General features: G+C 43.6%; 1 protein-coding gene across 1 annotated transcript; it reads left to right on the forward strand.

Annotated features, from left to right (window-relative positions):
• The first annotated feature begins 514 nt into the window (after positions 1–514).
• LOC128907173 (protein ELYS-like) lies at positions 515–21,696 on the forward strand. The gene is made up of 25 exons (XM_054195662.1): positions 515–635; positions 1,355–1,608; positions 2,671–2,851; positions 3,660–3,867; positions 4,584–4,700; positions 5,670–5,754; positions 8,776–8,923; positions 9,574–9,706; positions 9,794–9,975; positions 10,357–10,418; positions 11,251–11,379; positions 13,118–13,208; positions 13,297–13,386; positions 13,549–13,689; positions 14,466–14,570; positions 15,328–15,421; positions 16,303–16,426; positions 16,548–16,604; positions 17,545–17,691; positions 17,783–17,970; positions 18,140–18,284; positions 18,380–18,511; positions 19,731–19,878; positions 19,966–20,109; positions 21,485–21,696. The coding sequence occupies exons 1-25, from the start codon at positions 515–517 to the stop codon at positions 21,496–21,498; spliced, it is 3,240 nt and encodes a 1,079-aa protein (XP_054051637.1). The 3' UTR covers positions 21,499–21,696.
• The last annotated feature ends 1,191 nt before the right edge of the window (positions 21,697–22,887 follow it).

A 22,887-nucleotide genomic window follows, 5' to 3' on the forward strand; every position in this document is an offset into this window, starting at 1 on the left:
AGCCTGTGACTCGTGGTACGCTCCTTTCTTTGGAAATAGTTTGGAAGTCATAAGTACCTAAGGTGAAGAACAATGGTAATTTTGGCTGCTAGAAGACAACTGACAATAAGTAACAAAGGGTAAAGTACGAAATCAAGGGAAAGGACAAATGGAAAGTTGTACCTGTTACTGAGAAGCTTTTTAAAATCTGATTTTTCTCAGCTCCCATCTTCCTAACCTGTGTGAGTAGACTTGAACTCAGTGTATTGGGCTTTTTCCTGTTATTTCTCTGTTGATACGTCTGGGTCACTTTTTGTTGGTGATCTCACAGGCATCAGAAAAGCAAAGGATTCTCCTTTTGCTCTGCTGGGAGAGCAAAAAGTCTCCCGAGTGCCATTATTTGCAAGGAAAAGAGCTAGAGGTGACGTCTAGGGGATTTTTCACTGCATACTGATGAAACTTGTGTCACTCTCAAGAATATTTCTGGCTGGCGTGAGTCTAGTTGTGCAATTTTTTCCTGTATTTACAGCGAAGAATGCAAGACCTAACAGCTGAGGTAACGAGCAGTCTGCTGCAGTTCCCAGAGGTGACTCTTCAGGCACTTGGGGAAGATGAGGGAACCCTCGGCTCTGTGCTGTGCGGGAGGTTTTCTGGAGGTGAGCATTTTCCTTTAAATTTGGTCTCGGTATAAAGCTGTTCTTGCCTGGAGGCTACCTGAAGCCTCAGGTCATCGTATCAGCTGTGTCAGGTTGGTGCTGTTAAGGGGCATCCTGTTTAGAGAGAGAGAACAAAAAGGGTGCTTCAGCGATGACAAATGCTAATATTAAAACGTGAGTGTAGTTAAACTTTGAAGTGGACTTTCCAGGTGATGTGACAGTAGAGCTGGGTGCCTATCTGGAGGTCTAGGCTTCTGTTAAGACCAGGTAGAATCTATCTACCTGAGTGTAAATGCAGGAATTGAGCTCATACTTCCTTTGGGCTGGCAGTAGTTCAGTGAAGCAAAATGCCTTCAATTCTTCCTCTACGCTCCAAGACTTGTATTCCCATATGCGTTTAGATCATTTCTAGCAAAACCAAGGCGAATATGGTATAAAGGCTGTCGATCAGGACCTTGTAATCTTTATCCCAAACAACCCAGATTCTTCGGTGCGGGAATGACAAGTACAAATGCAAAATAACAAGGTGGTTAATTTTAGGAGGGATTGCTTGGGGATTTCAACGGGTGATTTTGAATCATTGACTAGAATGAGGTAGGTCGGTCTTCCTCTGCTAGGTACGTTTATTGAAGGAAAGGGGCAGGCACTGTGATTTTTTTTCAGCTGTTTTCAGTCTTCCGTTGGACATTTGCTTCAGTCCTCTTTCTTTTCTCTCACAGGGAGAAACGGCCTGGCGTGGTTGGCACGTGGTCCTCACCTTGAGGTGGTGAACTCTGTGACAGGAGAGCGGCTCTCTGCGTACCGTTTCAGTGGAGTCAATGAACAGCCTCCCACTGTTCGTGTGGTGAAGGAGTTTTCCTGGGAGAAGAGAACTGGACTGCTGGTTGGGTTGGAAGACGCAGAGGGAAGTGTTCTCTGTCTGTACGACCTTGGACTCTCAAGAGTGGTTAAAGCAGTTGTTCTTCCCGGGAGGGTAGGTACTTTTTAATTGGAGAAACGAAGCTTTGATGTTGTTAGGTGCTGCGTAGGCCTGTTTTAGGACAAGCTTTGGAGCGTCTCTTTGTAGGAGGTATTTTTTCTATTGTGCGTTAACATCCTGTCACTTGAGAGTATCCAGTCAAGACGGCGTTGCTGTAAAATCTTGGGCTTAATGTGCCATTATTGTTTGAGTTTACTGAGAGTAAAACAAGTTTTCTGGTTTTATTGTAGAGCACAAAGTTACCCGATTCTCTCCTTCCACAAAAAGGCATTGAAAAGCACCTTTTTTTGGCCCTAATTGCTTGATTTCCATCAGAAATACCGTCTTTAAAATGGCTCAGAATTCCATAGTTGTGCTGTAAATGACTTCGACACATTGCCTTGAATCTCAGCCTAGCAAGCAGGCTGAGGAGAACACATTTTTCTGTTGACTTAGGAGAGGAAAAAAGAGCCTCTAGTGAGTTATCTGACAGATTGTTGGGAGGTCACCTTGTGGTTGTTACTTTTCTTCTAAATGCGGACTAGTGTGAATTTTACTAAGCTGGTCTCTCCCTTCAACGCTTTCTAAATACGTTTCACTCCCATGGAAATGGTGTGTCTCCCATGCAACTTGGCCGCTGCCTCGTCTGACTCTCGAGCCCTGATTTATCCTAACGCCCGTTTGTCAAAGAAGGCATAGACTGTATCGCGGTGCTGGTGGGCTGTGAGCGGTGGGAGACCTCGATGTAGTTGTGTTTGTCTGTCTTAAGCCCCTTGAATACGATAAAGTTTCTTGCGTATAACTGATTTTCTGTGTTTTCCTCCAGTTAATTACTGCGAAGTAGGAAATGGAAATTGCTAAGCTGTACTAATAGAATGCCCCATGTAAGTTGAAGTTAAGTCACTTACCCGCAGGAAATCTGGTAAATGGAAGGCAGTAACAGGTTTTTGTACGGGGCTTTTTTGTCTTTGTCTCTTTTCTTGATCTAATTGCAAACAATGCTTTGATGCGCCTGTATTTACTTTTTCTATTGAGCTTGTCAAAGAGCTCAAATAGTAACTTGTAGTTTTCCTGTAGGTAACCGCTATAGAACCCATAGCGAATCACGGAGGACCCAGCGTGAGCACTCAGCACCTCCATCAGAGTCTGCGATGGCTCTTTGGGGTGGCAGCAGTGGCTACAGATGCTGGCCATCTACTTCTGGTTGACCTTAGTTTGGATGATTGCTCCTGCACTCAGAATGATATCGAAGCATTGGGTAAGCCTGCAGTTTTTCCACATGAATTTAAACGCAAGAAAACTTCTGTCTTCTAACGAAACAGTATGCATCCCACTTTGAAGACCCTTGTGTCAGACATTTCTGACGACTGGTTACAGGTGGCAGTTTGACATCGTATAGTCCTGACCTGATTAAACCTGGGAGTGTCTGACTGCTCCTCGCAGTGTTGTAAATGCCCCCTCCCACCAAGATCCCTGTGCCACTATGATTCTTGCCAGAGAGGTGTAGGAATTTTGCCACGTGAGCCGGTGCGGCCGCCTGGTAGGAAGTTGTGTTGGAGGAGCCCTGTTTCCCGGGAATGCTCTTCTGCTTGTGTTAATTGACTTGGGGCAAATTTTGGGCTTGTTTTTTAAAATAAACCCGACTTACCAACACCCATGCATTTGGATGAATGAAATCTCAAATAGGTGTACTCAGATTGCATACACCGTTTTGGCTATTACAACAGCAGCTTCAGAAATTGGTGCCACTTCAAACACGAGGTGCCACTTCAAATTTCATCACGAGGCCCAGACTCCTGCTTTTCAGAGTCCAGGAAGAATTTGGTTACGTTATTAAGGTTACGTTTTTACCTAGCTTTCAAACGTGAGTGAGAATACTTGTCTTATCCGAGAGTTCTTATGTTCTTTGAAGACATACATAATGGAAATGGCAAAAAAAAGTGTTGCATAAATGGCTATTTTGCCTGGCACGGTAGCATTAGATGATAGGGGTTGTCACATCAGTGCCTAAAATGCAGCCTAAATGGCATAACGTATTCATTTATTGCTTGGTTTTGTGTGTGTAGATCTAGAAGTTGTCACTAGAATTCCTGCTGAAGTTGCACAAAGAAGAGAAACTGTGACCAGCGAAGGGAGACATCTCTGTTTTCAATTACAAAATGCTTCCGGAACAGCAGTATCAGCCCTGTGCTACATAAGCAGAAGCAACCAGCTCGTTGTGGGTTTCTCGGATGGCTACCTGTCGCTCTGGAATATGAAAACTTTGAAGAGAGAGTAAGTAGGCCTTTACACTTGGCCATGCCTGGAGGTGTGGGGCTCTCGATTTGTTGCTTAAGGAAGTATGTGGATGTAAAGAGAACTTTTTCAGGGACTGACATGAGTATGAGTATAATCTTGGCACGTTCAGAAATCCTCTTCTGACATAACTTTTCAGTCATACCTGGATCAAGTGGTCCGCCTTCTCCCCAGTGGACTAGGATTGTTTTCCTTATTGTGCCTGTGGATTGAGGAACTGTGGAAAGCATGCTTCCTGGGGTTTTCAGAACCGGTTACTGCAACTGGGGCATCCATTGAAAGGCTGAAGTATGTCAGTGATGTGATTTTGGTGCCGATATTCTCTAAAGTGTCCAGGGTGAAACTAGTGAGACATGAAAACTCAATAGCTGACCTGTGCCTGAAAAATGTATTCTTTCCTGCATGTCAGCTTTGGCCGAAAGAGCAATCTCACCTGAAATATTTGGCTAACTTCTGGTCGGGATTCACTTCAGCAGATCTGCACTGACTCCCCAGAAGCTGTTGGATGCATAAATAGACAGTGGAGGAATAATTAGGTGGCAAGAGTAGAGTGTGGAGGTACAAATAAGGTTCAGAAGTCAGGAAGAACAATGCTTGACGTAGTCCAAGAAACGAGAAACTACCTGTGTTTGGGCCACTAGGCTCACCTTTTGTTTTCTTTTTCGTTTTGCTTTTTTTTTCCCCTAAACCTGTAGGCACCACTCTCAGCTTGAAGGAGGGAGGATTCCTGTCTATGCTGTCACTTTTCAAGAGCCCGAGAATGATCCTCGCAATTGTTGCTACTTGTGGGCTGTTCAGTCTACGCAGGAAAGGTGAATAAAAACTTTAACTATCAGCCACTGAATTAATTCTTTTTTTTTTTTTTAAGGATATTTGTTCCCATACAGTTGAACATGTGTATTTGTTGTGTGTCTGCGATTCTTTCCGGTACGGAAGGTGTTAAACTTAGAATGCAATTTTTACAGGATTTACCAGACGTGAAGAGGGACCTACTAGTTCCTGCCTTCTGTCAGAAGGCAAAGCAACAGTGGCCATATTCTTCTGCTCGCATTCTCAAATGGTTTGCTTTTGTTCCTCGATGACTGCTTCATCATTTGTTTGATAGTCACACCGTGGTATTAAAATACCACTAGGAGCAGTTGAGGCTGCAGATCTAGAACACCAGACGTGCCCACACAACAGCCTGCCGCCCCTAAAGGCGGCGGTGACAGTATTGCCGATGGCCTTGTGCCAGCGTCAGCAGTCTGTGGAGCCTTGGTGAGCCAGTGCAGCTCCCCTGGCAGAAAACGATTCAGCAGAAAAGCCAACGGGTTCCTGCTGTTCTGCTGAATCAAATCGGACTTGGAAGGGTGCAGAGTGTGCAAGAGGGGGAGGGGAACTTTGGTGGTAAGGGAAGGGCAGAGAGATCTCTCTTTCTGCATCAGCAAGCGATTCCATCAGCTCAGCTGTTGGTAGAGTGGCAGTCTTTTAAAATTTGACTTCAAAGCAGTTTTGATGGAGAACTCTTCATTGTGAAGAACTATTTCCAACAATTCTTAGTCCATACAACATATTACAGCTTTCCAATTGTACGGTTGGCTTTTGCCCCTGAAGCTGTTAGTGTCAAAACGCCCTCCTTCATGTTTCAGTGGCTAAATGTGGCCGATGATCATGTTTTGGGAAGAGGTGGTGTTCTTTTCAGCAGGAGCATGCTATTAAGAAAACGTCTAGGTCTACTAACACGACGATGAGGACTATAAAGCAGCTTTGTAACCAAATTTCATAATTTATCCCTTTTTTAGCGAAGGTGATGTGGTGAGTTTACACCTGCTGCAGTTAGCGTTTGGTGACAGAAAACGCATGGCCTCAGGACAAGTCATGTATGAGGTAAGAGGTGCATGCGTGGGAAAAGCAGACAATAGTAATTTTCTCTAAGGGAGTATCAGTTGAGTTACAGGGGTGAGATTTACCATCAAACTTCAGAGCTGGCTGAAAAAATAATAATGTTTTGCTGAGTCTTCTTGGGCACGGCCTTTCTCCATACCTTTTGGAAAGAAGGCATACCATTTTATACTGCAGTGTCGTGTGTTCCAGCTAGATTCATCTGCAAAGAGCCCGTATAAATGAAATTCCTGAAGAGGACGCGGCTTTTGCAAATAAAATTATTCTGAAATACCAAATGAATGGCATGTAGGAAGAGAAGATTGGGCCTTGAATCGCTTGGTTTAACCAAGCTTGGGACTTGAATAAGCTTCTGTCTCTCTCCCTTTCTTAAAATACAGTCATACTCTATTCTTTGCTGATCTTCAGTTTTATATTCTTGGTTTCCCTTAGAGCTTTGTCAGCCGGACTTCTCACATGAAATGCACCTAGAGTGTCTCTTCAGTGTTGATCCTGACACTTAGTAGCTGTAAAGATAACTTGCTCTTCTTTTTGGCTGGGTGACCTATTCAATCTACTCTTAAAGCCAGGAAAATATGTAATTTGGTCAGAAGAGTGTACCTAAATGTTAGATCTGGCTCCAAGAGGATGCGTTTAAAATACAGATGTGAGGTATCCTTGTATCTCAGATAGCTAACAGAGACAAGGCGCATCTGTTAGATGTGTAATTCCATTCAGTTGTACGCCTGGAAGTCTTCCAAAATCTTTTTGAGGGGACAGTAATCTTAGTTCAGAGCAAGTCTTTCCTCCTGATTTGGTACTTTCTCTTGCATGTTCTCAATAGCTATGGGACGAAACAGGGGTGACTCTTGTATCGTGGTACTCTGGTTTTTGTAGGGACTGTGCCTTTTGATTTTTTTGGATTAATTTAGATTTTGAGTGTTTTGCTTATGTGTAGGAAAGGTGCTTCCTCATTTGCCACTGTTGCTTTTGCATAGATAGAGGTTAGGTGTTTGGAAAAGGTGGTGTTTCTTTAAAATGCATTATCTATCACGGTGACCAAGTAGAAGGATCTTCCAGTGATTCATCGCGTGCTGGATGCTATCTCTTTATCTTTGTTGATGTGCGGGACCTGTGCTCCGCAGCGGATGCTTTTAGTCTCAGAACACTTCCTTGTAGTCACAGATTGGTTAGTACTACATGACTGTCTGCCTGCATGGCTGTCTGAGTCAAGTTTCTTGTCCATCTTCAGGGGTAGAAAATTTAAGTGTCTCCCGTTTGCTAGGCCAAGTTTGAGTAAAGAAGGAGGAATCTACTGTTGATCCTTGTTCATTGGATAGAGTTCATAGGAGCTCAAAAGACTTTTTCAATACAGCAGTGCCTTTTGTTCCAGGAATTAGGTTTGAGGCTATGAAGCAGTGCCTCTTTGACTGTGTGTCATGGTAAAAGTCACAAATAGGACTTATGGAACATGTGGTACTGTGTTTTTCTATACGCGTGTCAAACTCTTGTCTCCATTGCCTTCAAGGCTGGTTTAAGTCTGCTTAAGTAATTAAACAGAAAGGTATGTTTAAGTAATGCTTCCAAAGACCTTTTTTGTACTGTCGCAGCAGTTGCTAAATCTGGTGCATCAAATCACGATCGTAGAGCGCATCTTTACCCTCGTTCTGCACAATGCTTGCGGATGGGCAGAGTATACACTCTCTACTTTGATATCAGAGTTTGACCAGTGCATCTCGTTTGAAAACTTGTTTTTGTGTTTTGCTAGTCAATGGAGTCATTACTTAACATCTGCCATACAATGGAGTTCCTTAGAATGACTTTGCCCGGCGTGGAAAGTTTAAAATGCACTGCTTTGCTTCAGAAGCATTTTCTTTTTAGTTATGAAAGACTTTTTTTAATTATTTAATTTTTCTTTTTAGACAACCTTCATATTTATTTGTAACACTTCCTGGAATCATTAAGAGAAAGCTCGCCTCTTCTCAGATTAGGTGAATTAGATGTATCCTATGAGATCATACGGGAATGTGTGGTTTCATGCCAGTTCGTTTCAGAGCTCTGCAAGTTTAGGAAACTTGGGTAGAATGTGGCATTATCAGTTTATGGGTTGTGTGGGTTGGGTTTCTTTTTCCCTCTTTTTTTTTTTTTTTTTTTTAATTATAGAGCTGCTATTTGTCCCTAGTACACCCATTCATGTGTTGTATGGTAGACAGTTTGAATGAATGCTGTATTTGGAAAGACGGTATTTCACTTCACGCTTACTTAAAAAATGGCGCTATCAGAGGTTCACCACAATCGTGCCGGGGTTTCTGTGTATCTCAAAATTAGTTTGTTTACTGTGTAGTAATTCGTGATGCTAAAAGCCTTGGCCACGTGCACCCCGTGTCCTTTCTGGTTTTCCCTTTTGCTGTTGGCTGTGCTTGGTGAAGGAGCTGAGGGATATTTCACCCGTTAGTCTCTGACAAGATGAGAGGAGGAGCTGTCATAGCTTACGTGGCTTGAAAGAAGATTGCTAATCAGTATGAAGTTCTCACAGTAACTAGAGAGGGGTGCACGGTCACTCTGGTGGTGTGCCCATAGAAAATACCTCTTGACAGCTTTAGCTGCTCTAATGCTGGGGCTTCTCTAACTTCATCAGTTCTGCAATCAAGACATGGAGCAAAGAGCTTTGCATGCATGTGTGTTGCATCACTTTAGATATCTCTTTGTAGCGATATATTTATTTTTACAAAGAACATTCTTGGATGTCGCAAGGAATTCTGCAAAACATGTTTAGATCTGAATAATGTTAGGGAAATTCTGAATTTTGAAAAAGTGCAAAGCCTTTACAGCCAAACTTACCCGTTACGATTTGACACTGCATTCTCTTGCATGTCAGGCGTAGTTTCTGTTTACCATCAGAAATAGGCTCATGCGAAATACACAGTATAATAAGCCTATTCTGTTAGACTGTCTCTCATATTTAGCCATAATGTATGTTTTTATCTTAGAATGACCTTTGCTCTCTTCTCTGATTTTTTCCCCCAGGGTTTGGAATACCGTGGCGAAAAGTTCAGTTTAGATCTCACGGGTGGAGTCTTTCCCTTGAGAGGCCAGATGAGTACTAAATTAATCAGCTGCCAGAGTGTCGAAAAATTCCGCAGCGACGTTGACGGAGAGGATAGCGTAAATGAAGGTTTGTTCTGATGTCCGTGTTTGGTGATTTTAAAAGAAGTGCTTTTGGAACCTAAGCAACGAATGCTGTTCTGTCCCCACAGTCTGAAAGTCTTGCCTATCTGCATAGACTAGATTGTGGGGATTATTTACGAAGAAAAAATGGATGCTTAAGTTATGTGGGACTTCTTTAAGGGAAAAAGTGGGTTTTATTTTATGCTTGCTGACATGCTATCGCGATGTATGGTGGGGCCGTTTGTATGATGATGGTCAGTCGTTTTACTCCTCCAGCTGCCATCTTTGAACAAGAAGTTCAAACTCTCCATTGCTTAGGAATGTGACCAGAATTTTTTCCCTTCTTCAAACCGATGTCCGCATCTGCATCCAGATGGTAGCCCGTCACAAGTGGTGCTCCCCAGGGCACTGCACTGGGGCCACTTCTCTTTAGTATCTTGACCAGTGATCTGGACGAGGGGACAAGAAAAAGGGGCAGTGTGACTGAAACCTATCACAGAGATGTTTGCTATTCCGTAAGTACTGTAATCACTCTTAGGAAGTGTTGTGTTTCACGAGTGACAGAACAGAATGAAGCCAAAATAGAAAGTGGTGTTTTAAAAATATCGGATCTATCGTATTTTCTACAAGTCAGAAACAATGTCTTGTCTTTTACAGTCACGTCTCCTGACACCAGTGTCTCAGTCTTCAGTTGGCAAGTGAATACGTACGGTCAGGGAAAACCATCTACTTACCTGGGTGTATTTGACATTAATCGCTGGTATTCTGCTCAAATGCCAGATTCACTAAGGTAGATTTTTCTTCAGTAGTTTTCCATATGCCTGCCAATAATTCATTTGAATGTCGGCATTTAGCTTACGCGCTTGTTTTCTTTAAGGCCGGAAGAATTCCCTCATGAGTGCCCCTATTTTGCACTGTGGTCGCTGGATACTGTAGTGAGCGTGACTTCTCCGAAGCTCCTTTTGGATATTCTGGTCCATGAGCGGAGTCTAAGTCGGGGAGTTCCTCCTTCTTATCCACCACCTGAGCAGTTTTTTCATCCAGGCAACTATAACTTTGGTAGGTATTTCACTGCTTTTGAGAGTGATAAGCTTAAAATGAGGTCAAATGCCATTCATTGGTTCTCTTGTTCAGTCATTGTTTGTCATTCAAAACCCAAACCAAACCAAAAAAACACCCAGTTGCCCACAAACCCAACTCTGATCACGTTGTACTGACAAGGTATTTACTATTGTGGAACATATCTGACAGCCGGCTGAGTTTTGGTGCTTTTGTAATGTAGGCGGTGAAGTGGTGCTGGTTATAGCCTGAAATGACTGTGAACTGAAGCTCAAAGCACTCAGTTATATGTTTCTAGATACCGGTGTGTAAAAAATGTAAACTGGTCATGCCATAACTGTGAGAGTACGGAAGGTTGTCAAACGTTCCCTGTTTCTGCAGATGGTACGTGCTTGCTGACCTCCGGAGTCGTTCACATGACTTGCACCGGCTTCCAGAAGGAGGTGATCTTTTACTGTATCTTTATTGCGAGTGGCAGGAGATGTAGCTTTTCTAAGTTTTCTGTTGCACTGCTTTCCGTGTTAGGGACCGTTTCACGCTCATCCTGCCCGTCCACACGCATAGTTGCAATTGTATCCTGTCGCCAGTTGTATGCAAATGGTAATGTTTTAGGTCCCCTCTTGGGACTGTACAACTGCCATTGTCTCCTCTTGAAGCACGATCGGGGATTGAATGTCTAGAAAGGAATGCAACGTTGCTCCAGGAGCAAGAACAAAACCACTGTAGAAGGCGGGGCAAGGTGTTACTTCTTTATTGCCCCTCAGTCGAACTGCCTGCATAGTCTTGAGTTAGAGTTTTGATCCCCAATTCTCTTGAAAAAGGAGGGAATGGAGAAAATGAAAAATCACATAACTGTTTGAGGAGTGAAAATTTTGTTTTCTCCCAAACTCGGCCAAATTATAACTTCTGAGCCACGGCACAGATTGTGACAGATAATTTTGAGTGAAGTTTCAGCTCACTAAATGTTTCCAACATGAATCGGCTTCCATACGAATAGGCATAGAAAGGATCTTCCAAAGCGTGAAGTTGCATGTTAGCTTAGCTTATATAGAATGTATTTTGTGTCAGTGTTGAGGGAAAGAGCAAGGCCTGTGTATAGACAGAGAAGGTAGAAAAGACTTAATTACGCAGATTGCTAACCTAAAGCATCTTAGTGGTTCAGGCTGCCTGACGGTGTCAGTGAACATTTAGATTCTTCCTTTTAGAGGTTATCCAGAAGCGTAGTGACGGAATAACAATGCTGTCTTAATCTGTGGTTTTCGATTGATGTTTCAGACCTTGAATTTTTTGAAGAAATCTGGCCCTTCGATATGGGAAGCCATTCAGGATAGCTACAATAGGTGTCTTGTAGCTGGCTTGCTGTCTCCAAGACCAGTTGATGTCCAGCCATCCAGTTTGAGTCAGGTGAGTGCCTATGAGGGAATCAAGGGGGAAATACATCCATCTGGTCTGACAGGGCTGGAGGGGCTACAAGACACGATACTCCAATTTGAAATACAGGCGTTGACCTGAGCTAGCAGAAGTAATCGTATCCTTAGATCCAAAGTAGTGACTTTGACTGGGAACAGCCCTAAGAGATCTGTCTTTAGAGACCCCTCTCTTAATTCGGTGCCACACACAGATGCACACAAGGAAGCGTGCAGTCAGTGCTGGTCATGCCCAACATAACGCATGTGTGCCCCAGAGCAACCCCCATCCCTGTCAGTTTCTCAAAGCAGCGGTTCAGTGCAGTAGCCGACGATGGGGGCGTCTCACTGGGATGCGAGCTCTTGCAGACGTCGGCTTGCTGCACTGTACGTGATCATTTGCTTCCAAGGAAGTGGGCTGTGGTAAAGGATTACTGCTGTCAGCTCTCCCTGGCAATTTCTTCACGGCTTGCCCTCGTTTTCCCTTCATCGGTAGGCTTTTCTGCATCCTCTCCGGGCGGATCTTCACCTCTGTAGCCTCTGCCTTGTGCTGCAGTAGCCCAATTTGCTCCTCTGAGACTGCCCTCTTGCAGCTGCAACACCTTAATCACCTTTATCTCATGACACTCGCTACCTTCTATGTGCTTTATGCCACCACAGTGACTTCACTCCCCCTGCCATAGGTTTTCCATTTGCAATGCACCAACCTTTCCCTGGAGCAATCAGCAGGAAGGGGAGAGCAGCCTTCCCGCTGCCCTCCTCTTCCTGTCTCCTGCATTCGTCACCACATTTGTGGACGTGTGTTAGGACATGAACGCTTCTGCACAGTGTGGTAGCTCAAAGAAATTTCTTGGCAAGCTGGCCAATGGTGTGTTTCCTTGTCTGAAACCAGTTTTCCGAAAAAGATGGCAATATCACATGTGTGTTCTACATGTGTAGAAGTCGCTTTGAATGTCATGATTTTGCCTAGAGGGCAAAGATACTTTTGAATGTGTTTAAAAAAACCCAACCAACCAAACAAATCCCATCCCAAAAACCAAAGTAAAAACTTATGAAGGGTCCTTTCACCTGAGAGAAGTACGAGAACACCAGCTGAGATAAGCTACTACTTAATATCGCGCGTCTGTGCATACCTGTGATTTATCCTTGTAAGGATTACCACTACACTATAATACAGTATTTGAAGAGCCTAACATTTAAACCATTAGGACGTAAATGTTTCGCTTCTTTTCTGTCACGTTACAAAATTCCAACGTACCGTTTTGAGTGTCAGAACTGCTTCATGTCTTCATAGTCTAGAAAGCTGCTTGGCCGTAGCTTCACTGTTTCCATGCAAACGTTGCACAGTTGTGTTTGTCCTGTCCCCTTCCTGCGTTCCTGATGGCAAACTTATATGCACAGATGTGTAACGCGTATTAGCAGAGGATGTTTCTGGACGTAGTAAGTTGGAACTCAGTACGTGAAGACTGTAATGCAGAGGCATGCGAAGAAAGATTAGAATTAGGCTGCAGTAAGTTGAAATGTCAGAGGAAAAGCGTGTTAATGTGTTCCTCAGAGCAGTGGGCAGTCCAGCCTGTGGCTGGAATTAAGAGAAAGGACGTGGCGTTCCTGGCCTGTGTCCTGATTGACTTTGTGATGTCTGAATGAGTATACAGTTAGAAAGAAACATTTACTGTTGATGGTTCACATGGTGCAAGTAGGTAAGATTCTCATTTGAGTTTGTCTGTTACGTTTAGGAGGAGCAGCTGGAAGCAGTATTGTCAGCTGCTGTCCAGACAGGTTCTGTGGGACTTCTGACTGGATGCATTAGACATTGGATATCTGAAGGTAATACTTCGAACGTTGTTTTTTTACGTGGTACCTCTTTGAGTTGGAGCCTGTTGATTCATTTCTTTTTTGTTCTCTTTGTTTAAAGAGCAGCCAAGGTCTGCTGGTAATTTACGGTTTGTTCTTGAGTGGACATGGAACCAAGTGATCTCTACAAAGGAAGAATTTGACCAAATCTGTGAGTACTAGTGTAGTCATTCTGCAATCCTAAAGTCGTTCTTTCTGATTGAGCTTCCTCAGTAATACGCCGCTATAGGATATTGCACGCGGTCCTTGAAGTGTGCCTTGAAACTCTGGAATTGCTCTGTCGGCTAACGATTTAATATTTATTCTTGAAAAGGTGTTCCGCTGTTTGATGGCTCTTGCAACTTCATTGACCCCCAGACATTACGGTCTCTCCAGCGCTGCCAGTTGCTTTTGAGCAACCTTAGCACGGTCTTAAACTGTTTTCTCACAGAAGCACAAGAGCTTACTGAAAAAGGTTTGTAGTAGTGCTACAAAATCTTTGGTATGTTTTATTAAGATTTGGAATTGTGGCAACATGGGCTTTTGTTGTTTTTGAGGATTGGAAGACAGTCACATTTAGCTGGGAGAAGGGGCTTAAAGCTGAGCGCTTGGGACCACCACAAAACACGCATTGAGTTCAGGGCAACAGTTTATGGTGGAGCTCATGCAAGGGGGTGGGGGAGGCTACGTTCAGAGAGAAGCTTTGTAGGCAACTGGGCTGAAATTACAGCAACCGAATGTGGTATTGCTGAAAAGTATTCCTTTGAATTCTTAGCTAGCAAGTTCTAGTTGCATGCAGACACCGTGTTGCAAATTGCTAAACAATACGAAGGAAGCGTAAACGAGTAACGTGTAAAGTAAGTTACTTGAGTTTCTACAGCTTTTTCTCTTAGAAATGGTTCTTGGCCTATTGAGAAAAGAAAAGAATATCCCTTTGCTATCAGAAGAATCTCTGCTACGTGAGAAACAGATGTCTTATTCCTGCGTGCATTTAGTAGTTCAGGCTTTGGGTTTTTTGTTTTTTTTTTTTTATTTTAGCCTTTAGTGAGTTTAGTTCTTTATAGGGGTTGCTTTTTGTTTTGGTGGTGATAGTGGGTTTTTCCTTCAAATAAGAAAGCGATACAGCATGAAAAACGCAAAGACAAAGATTTCTAATGTGCTATTTTTATACTTTTGGTTTAGTAGGATGAAGGGAGTTTTGTGAAAATGAACAGAATTGCATAACGCTAATCATCTCCTGCCTTTTTTCAGGTTTTGCAGACGTGACAAATAAGCAAGCGGTAACCGGCCTCATTTCTTTGTATGCACGAGTGGTCATCTGGTTCTGTCGATCCGGTCTCCTTCCAGGGGGTTTAGGTAAGCGTGACCTGTCATACGTTTGTCATACCTGTCATACGAACGCATGCTTAGCCATGTTTTTGTAACGGTTTCGTCAGGAAGAAGTCGTGCTGGTTCAGTGGCAGGGTGTGCTGAAGTTCTGTGGGTGAAGTTGAGATTTTGCTGGGTTGTCAAGTACACAGCGTAGAATGAGGCAGGCAGTTTCTTTCCTGGGTGGATTTTAGGGATAGCAATGGACCCCTGACGTCAAGGCGCTGCTTGTGTCCACAGCTTGAACTACTTGAGATTTTAAACAAAGCACTATTAAACAACAAGTACCGGAATGCTTGTTTTTACAGTGAGAGCATTACCTGCATGTTTTGAACTTTCTATCAGTTGCTTGAGGAGAAAGTACACCTTGGAAATCCTTCTTTAGTTGGATGGATTATAAATTCCATTGTCAGCCTTAATTGTCTCACAAACAATTGTTTTAAACAATAGTTTTAAAACCATTCCCTTTGAGAACTGGGTGGTTTTTTTTATAGTGAACTTCAGCTTACCCTACATGTTGTGAATGCTGCGTGAACTGTAACCTTGAAACGGCACTTGGGGCAAGAAGGAATTGAGTCTTGTCTCTTAGAGTTCTTTTAGGAAAGGCAGAAAGAGGATTGGCTTCTTTCAGAGTTGGAGGCTTCTTGATGCTTAGCTTGTACGATCTTCTGTCTCTTTAGGCAAAAATTTTCGTTTACAAGTGTGATATGACTGCTTTAACTTGCTTCTACTTTGTTGCCTGTAGATGACGATACGCGTTTGTCGAGACCTTTCTACAATTATCCTCTGATTGAGAGCTACTATACTGGTCACCGACAGAAACTTGAGCGTTTATCAAGGTAAGAGCTAGAGGAAGACTCTAGAACACTTCCACGGCAAATTCAGAAGTGGAAGGGAATGGCTTTTATCTCAACAGTTGCATGGGCTATGCGTAATGCCGCTGCCAGCAATACTCTTGACTTCAGTGACATGTGTGTTCTGTTGAACAGAGAGGTTACTTTCCTGTGTTAAAATGTTGATATCTACCTCTGCTTAGTACCACTGGTTGGTATCATCATTTTTCGGTAGTCTACTTTATTCATTGGCTAATGTGTATAATTTCTGACTACTGAAAAAGGCCATGTGATTAGGACAGGATCAGTCACCTCCATATGACCGATTATGACCACATGACCAATAGAGGGTCATAACTGTATTGGCCTAAGTCCCCTTCTCACAAGTACGTGGTGTGATTTCGTAAGATGGTTGGAGTTACATGGAGTTGGCACGCCTCGCACTCTCCTGGCTGTCGGATAGAAGGCACTTGCTAACGTCAGCTCTCTTTCCTGGACTAGCTGCCTAGCACATAGGCGGCATGCCTTGGATTAGCCGATAATAGGTTTTTCTTTGGAAATTGTACTGAAAACTGAATAAAGACCTGACCAAGCTTCGGCGATGGCACTGTGACCAAGAGGCTGCAAGGTGAGTTAAGGTGGAAGCTGCAGGGTAGGAGGTATTGACTTCAAAGTTCATCTTCCTTGGCTTACTTCTCAAGTAACTTACATACAGGCTCGTGTGTTCCTTCGAAGCACAGAGCCTCTAGTGTCCTTTTTCTGCTTTGTGCCATCGGGAGATTAAAGGGCAGGGCTGCAGTCAGCAGAAGACCGGAGGAAAGCCGTCACACTGGGAGGCTGGAATTAGTGTTTAACTCTGTCCAAATCCTTGCTACCTTTTGTTCCAGAGGAAGATGGGACTCGGACTGCTTGATGGTTGATGGAATGGTTTCCCAGTTAGGAGACCAAGTGGAGAAGCTGTGGCGGAGAGATGCAGGAGGAACTGGGAAATACCCGCCTGCCAGTTTGCATGTGAGTGTCCTGTTCACTGAGAACAACAACAAACGGCCGCCCTCCCCGCCAAACCCCACCCAAAAGCCAATGATTTAGGGAAGACAGGCGTTTTTTCAGAACTTTTAATTTTTCATTTCAGGCACTGCTGGATCTCTATTTGCTAGAAAGCATTGAAGAAAACTGCAAACATGCAATTGTATCCTTTCTAGTTATTTTTATTACACCTTCAGGGGATGCACATAAATGTTCTTCAGTGTTGGTCGCTGACCTGTTTCATGACATTTTTTCATTTATGCTTCAAAGACGATGCAAGTGAAAACATTTAGTTTAGCGTTAAGTTGTAGACAGAAGCGCTGTTTTATTTCTTTGTACTGTGGATTTTTGATGACTTTTTTCTTAAACGTTTTGTTGCAAAAGTCTTCTCCGATAGGGAGAAAACAGTTTTAGTAATAAGGGTTGAAGATATAAAATGTCCTTAGTTTTTCTCCAAATTTAAACACCGTTTAAAATTTTCTAAAACACCCATGATGGGTTATAAAACAATTTCTGTTTCAGAGCAAAAGGATTTCTAAGAGTGGTTTACCAGTACCGGATTTTTGCTGAAATCACGGGTTTTCCAGCGCAGCTCACAGTGCTTGCTTTGGTTCCGTTGAAAGTGCAGGCACACGGAATAAGCAACAGGGAGAAGAGAAAAGTCATGGGGCAGAAACTTAATTTTTAAGCTGCTGAAATACACAGCCTTGCTTTTGCTGTTTGTTGCCTAACCCGCGAGGGGTTTAGAAACGCTTATAGCCCAGAGCTGTCTTGTCCCTAAAAACGGACGTCAGAAAGAGAAAATGACGCTACCAATGAGTGACCCGCATACTGGTTTAAATCCAGTTTTAATCATTCGGAGCTGAGCTGTACTGTAAGGATGCCACAATTCACACTGTTTTATAGACGCTGGACATGAGGGAAAAACCCAACTGTGGAATTTATTTGCTGTAATAATTGAGCATTGGATGCTCCAATGTTTTGAATGTATTTTCTGCTTCCTACCACTTTTATATTCTTACTTCATTATGTTTTTCTAAAGGTAATGTGATAAACTTTTGGTCTTACAAACTGATTAGCCTTAATGAGATACCTGATGTCAGACAATTTACTTGCTGCTGGATATCAAGCGTTCCTTTCCGAGTGAGACAGAAACTTCAATCGACTCCTTTGCAACTGCCTTTGGCATGCCTTGGGGACTTGTTAAGCTTGTTGAAGGTTGTTGGCTTCTAGATCACAATGATTACGAAGTAAGTATGGTAGAGTTGAGTTAGACATACATTGCAGTACAAAGCTATAATCTAGAAAATGATTTTAAAACCCGATCTCTAACTTGTACAGAATTCACTGGCCCTGCTCTTTCATCCCGCTACAATCAAAACCGCGTCATGGCAACACAAGAGAATTATTCAGTCCCTCCTGTGCCAAGGGGAGCGTGGGCAAGCCCTCAGATACATCCAGCTGATGAGGCCACCCACGGCAAGCAGCGGGGAAGTGCAGCTTCTCCTCACTGTGTTGCTCTCCAATAGGTAAAGAAATATACCCCACCATTTTGTCACGCAAATCTTGTGAAAATGGAGAACAAAGAATAGAAATCATCATCCCCTAAGTTTCCTTTAAACTTTGAGTACAAGACTCTTGGGGCATCTCTTTGGTTATGCTATTAACATCCCTTTACCTCTGAAAAATTAATTACAGGTGCATGGTGGAGGCTTGGGGTCTGTTGCACCAACATGCCGCTCAGGCAAACTTAGAAGACCTCTTAAAACACATGTACGAAATGTGCCGTGAGATGGGCCTGATGGAAGACTTGCTGAAGCTGCCTTTCACAGACACCGAACAAGTAAGTGGGAGCAAGGAAAAATGTTCATCGTCTCTTTGAAAAGAGAAAAGGCAGAGCCATAACAGATTTTTGGAATGATTTTTTTTTTCTCATAGGAGTGTTTGGAGAAGTTTTTAAGGACCAGTGCCGGTGTTCAGAATCAAGAATTCCTTTTAGTCTACCATCTGCAGCGTGCCAACTACATTGCAGCACTAGAGCTGAATCAATCCATGAATGTAAATCTTATGGTAAGCGTGAAAGTTCTGTTCTGTCAAGCGTGCACGTTTCTGCTGGGTGTTACTAACTGGTTTTGATAGTACTCAATAAAAATCCTGCTTTGTTTTTTTCATACCAGTCTTTGAAACACTCGGAACAAGTTTCTACACCTTTGGTTACAGCTGAAGCTAAATGTTGACCAATATACGTCACTACTCCAAAGCTACTCTATGAAGCTATAAATTAAATGTTACACACCACTGTTGACCCCACTGAGAACAGTTTGTTTGCATCTGAGGAATAAACATGTATCTTTCCCATCAGCCAATCTTACCATTCCGTTATTGAGATACGTATGTTATGTGTGGCTTAGATTACTGGAAGTTGTTTGTGTCACTCCTTCCTGTGGGATGACGAGTAGGTTGTATGTCATCGCTTGTGTCTTGCACGCAACTGTATTTTTCTAGCTGAGAGCAGGCTAGGTGCCAATCCACAGGTTAAATTTCTGTGGGTTTTCTTTGTTTTTTTTAATTTCTGCGAGTTACAGTGTGCTCTCCAATTCCACAACTTTCATTTCACGGCTTTTATGACAAAAATTCTTGTCTAACCTCTATTTCTCAAAATAGCCAGATTACATTTTGTGTTACATGAACTTGTGTTCTGGATTTGTGACGCGTTTGCCGTTTTCTGGAATCATAGTTTTCCAGTGACTCAAACTTCTAAGGTGGTTTTGGAAGTCGTAGGTCCTGCATTTGAAAACTGTCATGTGGCCAGGTGGTGTGCGTAGGTCGCTTTTTCTTGCTTGTTTTAATCTTCACATCATGTTGTCCAGGGTAATTTCCAGTTGTCCCGTATATTCAGGGCACTGGCGTTTCAGGAAGAACAAGGGAAAGCCTGCTATGTAGTAAGTCGTTTGCAAATTGCAGGTGATATCAGAAAATTGCAGGTGATATCAGAAAATTGCAGGTGATAACAGGTGTATCAGAAGAAGGTTCTGCAGAGTGCCAGCATTGTTTTAACTTCAAGTTGTAGGCTCTGTTGCTATTCCAGTCTTCCTTCCACTTTGCTACAAGTACCAGGTGAAATCGGTGTGTGCGGATGGGTAGAACTTGCCGCTGTTCTGTGCAGTGGAGGTGTTTTCCCACACCCGTAGAGGAAATCTGCTCACTAATGCGAAATAGCCCGGAGAGGTCTGTGCAATGAACTTCTTGTAATTAGTTAAGCTTTTGCTTTGCGCTTTTCCTTCATCAGAACGACGGCGATCATCGCTTGACCGACAGAGCAGTTGCCAGAAATTCTCTATTAGCCCAATATGGCAAGATCCTTCCACGAATTGAAAGGCAGCTGGCCGTAGAGAGAGCCAAGCTTTACCATTTGCCTGCATTGGCCTCAAGAGAAGGTAACTTTTAGCGGGGGGAAATAGAGGGGAGAATTCCCTGTCACTTGGATGCCACCAGGCTGAAATTTTTCCCCTCTTGCTTTACAGTCTCAAGACCAAAGCCATTAACTCCAGTAAGAAAACAAGCTAAAGCAGGAAATGTGCGTCGAAGACCAAATTTTCTGGCGAAAATATTGTCCAGAATTAAAGAATCCTGGGCAGGAATGAAGGAGAAAACCGGTTTCTCACAAGGTGGATTTTAAAGATGATGTCGTTTTTATAGCTGCTAAACGTGCTGTTTCTTCAGCAGGATGTTTCTAAAATTGAGGATGTTTCTAAAATGGGACCTGTTGAGATCCAAACAGGAGAGCAAGCAGTTGGGTTTCAACAGCACCCGCCAGTCCCTCACTAGAGACAGGAACAAGAAGAGACCTTAGATGCATTCACTTATTCAGCTCATCTCGGCTTTGGGATTCAGGACAACACTGTAGAGAAGACGGGGCTGGACTTGGGAATACGCAAATCCCTCATGGGAGTCAATGGAAAATTTGGGATGGGAAGAAGGCAGCAGGTCACAAAGCTTCCGCAGTCATTCCCGTAGCAGTGCAGTGAAGGTGTTTCTGCTTTCGTTATAGCTGGTGGGTACTGATTTAGATGTAAGCGCCTGGTTTTGGCTTGTGGGCCCTCACTGAATTTAGGACAAACTGCTTACTGCTTTCTTGTTCGTAGATTTGTAAGCATAAAAGGAAAGTTTACGCAGACTAGTATTTCTTGACTTTAGTTTTGAAGCATGGCGTGTTGCTAATAATATATCGCTTTAGCAAGTTTTGACGAGGCGGGAGGCAAGAAAATAAGCTGATTCTATGGAGACTGCTGTTGAGGGGCTGCTTCCTTCTGCCGTTGTTGGCTAGCACTGCAACTTAGAGGGCTGGGCAAAGGTCTTTACACGTGGATTCAATTATCCCGACCATCCGAGTCCCTGGAAATAAGTAACGGTTACTGCTTTTGTTCTCACCATAAAACCCCGAGTATCTTCACGTGGATCTAGAAGGAACGAATACTTGCTCAGCACAGGGAACGGGAAGAGACGAGGTGGAGCTATTTAGAATATACTGTGTTGTCTCAGGCAGTCCAAGCGATTCCTTGAAGTGCAGGGTTGAGCTGTCGGATGTGAGGGCTGGCTAGTTTGACAAAGTGTTGCCGACTGGAACTTCCAGCTTTTCTCTCATCGTTGCCTTTTACCCTGTTAGATGCAGAGTGGGTCGCCGTGTGGGCATTTGTCGTCAGTGCAGGAAGTACTGCAATGGGATGATTTCTGCCAGTTGTGGCTACAGCTCGCATTGTAAAACTGCTCACTTTGTCCAGGAGTGGTGGCAAATCGTAGTCAGGAACAGAAATACCAGAAACGGGGCACGCGATGGCGTACACTGAACACTCTCTTCTCCGTCCCTTAAACACAGAAGCTGTCATCGGTAGCAGAGAGTACACTGTATGTTTCTGACTTTACACCCAGCAGTGATCTGAAAGGAAAAGCGGCATTTCACTGTCCTCAGTTTCATCTGTGTGAGTGTGAAGTCAGTCTGTTTGGTAATGACTATTGCATTAACAGGCTTTTTTTTAACTGTAGGTGATGGAAGATAGTGCGCTTAAGTCACCAACCTCAGAAGCAGCACCGGCAACACCAGGATAAAGTGAAGGACATCCATCGGGCGATCGTCCATACAGCTAGGATTCTACAGAGTCATAGTTAGCATGTTGTTTGACTGTCAATAAACATTGTTGAATGTGATGCAGCTGAAGGAGACGGAGAGCTTTTTACACCTCAGAGTAATTTTCAGAGACAAGCGTTGTAATAAGGAATGCCCCCCAGCCCTCCTCCTCTCGCTTAGCTTTTGTAGCTGAGCAGACGGCAGAGGGTATGGAACATCCCTTTGGTCAGTTTGGGTCAGCTGTCCTGGCTACGTGCCCTCCCAGGATCTTGTCTTTTTTCCTCCTGAGTCCTTTCTCAGACCCAGCCTTCGCACCGCACCCCTAGCAGCTCCCTCTGCATCTCCGGGATGATCAGTTTTCCCTCCTCTACGAGCAAAGGAACCCAGAATATCTTCCAGGATGGAGAACTCGAACCCCACGTGGACTGATGGAGTAAGGTGGGCTGTAGTTAGTGATTTTTCCAGTTAAAGGCTTTACAGACCGTGATTACACTTGCAGTTTTATAGAGTTTGCTCAAACTGCTTACGTTGAGAACTGGAACTGCAAATCAGAATGGCAGACTTGAATTTGGTCTTAAACGGCTATGTTAGGCCTTCTGTAACGTCACCTGCCTGCCTGCAGGAACACTCGGAATTAGGAGAATTTGAGATTTGAGGTTTGTGCGGTGATGTCATCCTGGGAGCTTCGTCCAGTTTTGTATAGACTGTATCTATTTCATTATTTCCCTTTTTATTTTATTATTAGGATTTCATGAAAGCAGTTTAGTTTCTCCTACGCTCGTAAATCTCTCTCTACCTCTCCTCCTCCTCTCCGTGTACGAGAGGTTGGGGGGGAGCATCTGTCGCCGGCCATTGGCCAATTCGGCCAAAACCACGACAGATTTATTGGCGCCCGACGTGGGGCATGAATGCAGCTCTGATAGGTTGCCTGAATAGTTTGAATTCCAGCTTGTTCAGGGAGAAGAGAGAGTTCACAGCATGTCGGTCTTAGGTGAAATCTGGTATCGTGCCTTTAGAGAGCTTTGTATGAAGTTAATGGATGCAGTGGGGTTTAACCGGTCAAATATATTGCATGGCCTGTTTCTCGTTTGTGTTTGGACGCGGTGGTCTAAGCGTGCCACGTTGGCGTGGGTTTGCCTTCAGAGGTATAAAATAATTGCTTGGATAACGGTTCTGCCTGCCTATCTTGGGCATCTCGTGATGGAGGCTTTTCCTAATTACACTTTCGGGATGGATTCTTTTCCTAATTACGCTCTTGGTCGTACCTGGGGAAAGTTGACTTTGCCCTTCGGTGATGATGCCAAAGCGACAGTAACAGAAT

The sequence above is a fragment of the Rissa tridactyla genome, chromosome 3 (genome assembly GCF_028500815.1).
Source record: "Rissa tridactyla isolate bRisTri1 chromosome 3, bRisTri1.patW.cur.20221130, whole genome shotgun sequence".
NCBI classification, from domain to species: Eukaryota; Metazoa; Chordata; class Aves; order Charadriiformes; family Laridae; genus Rissa; species Rissa tridactyla.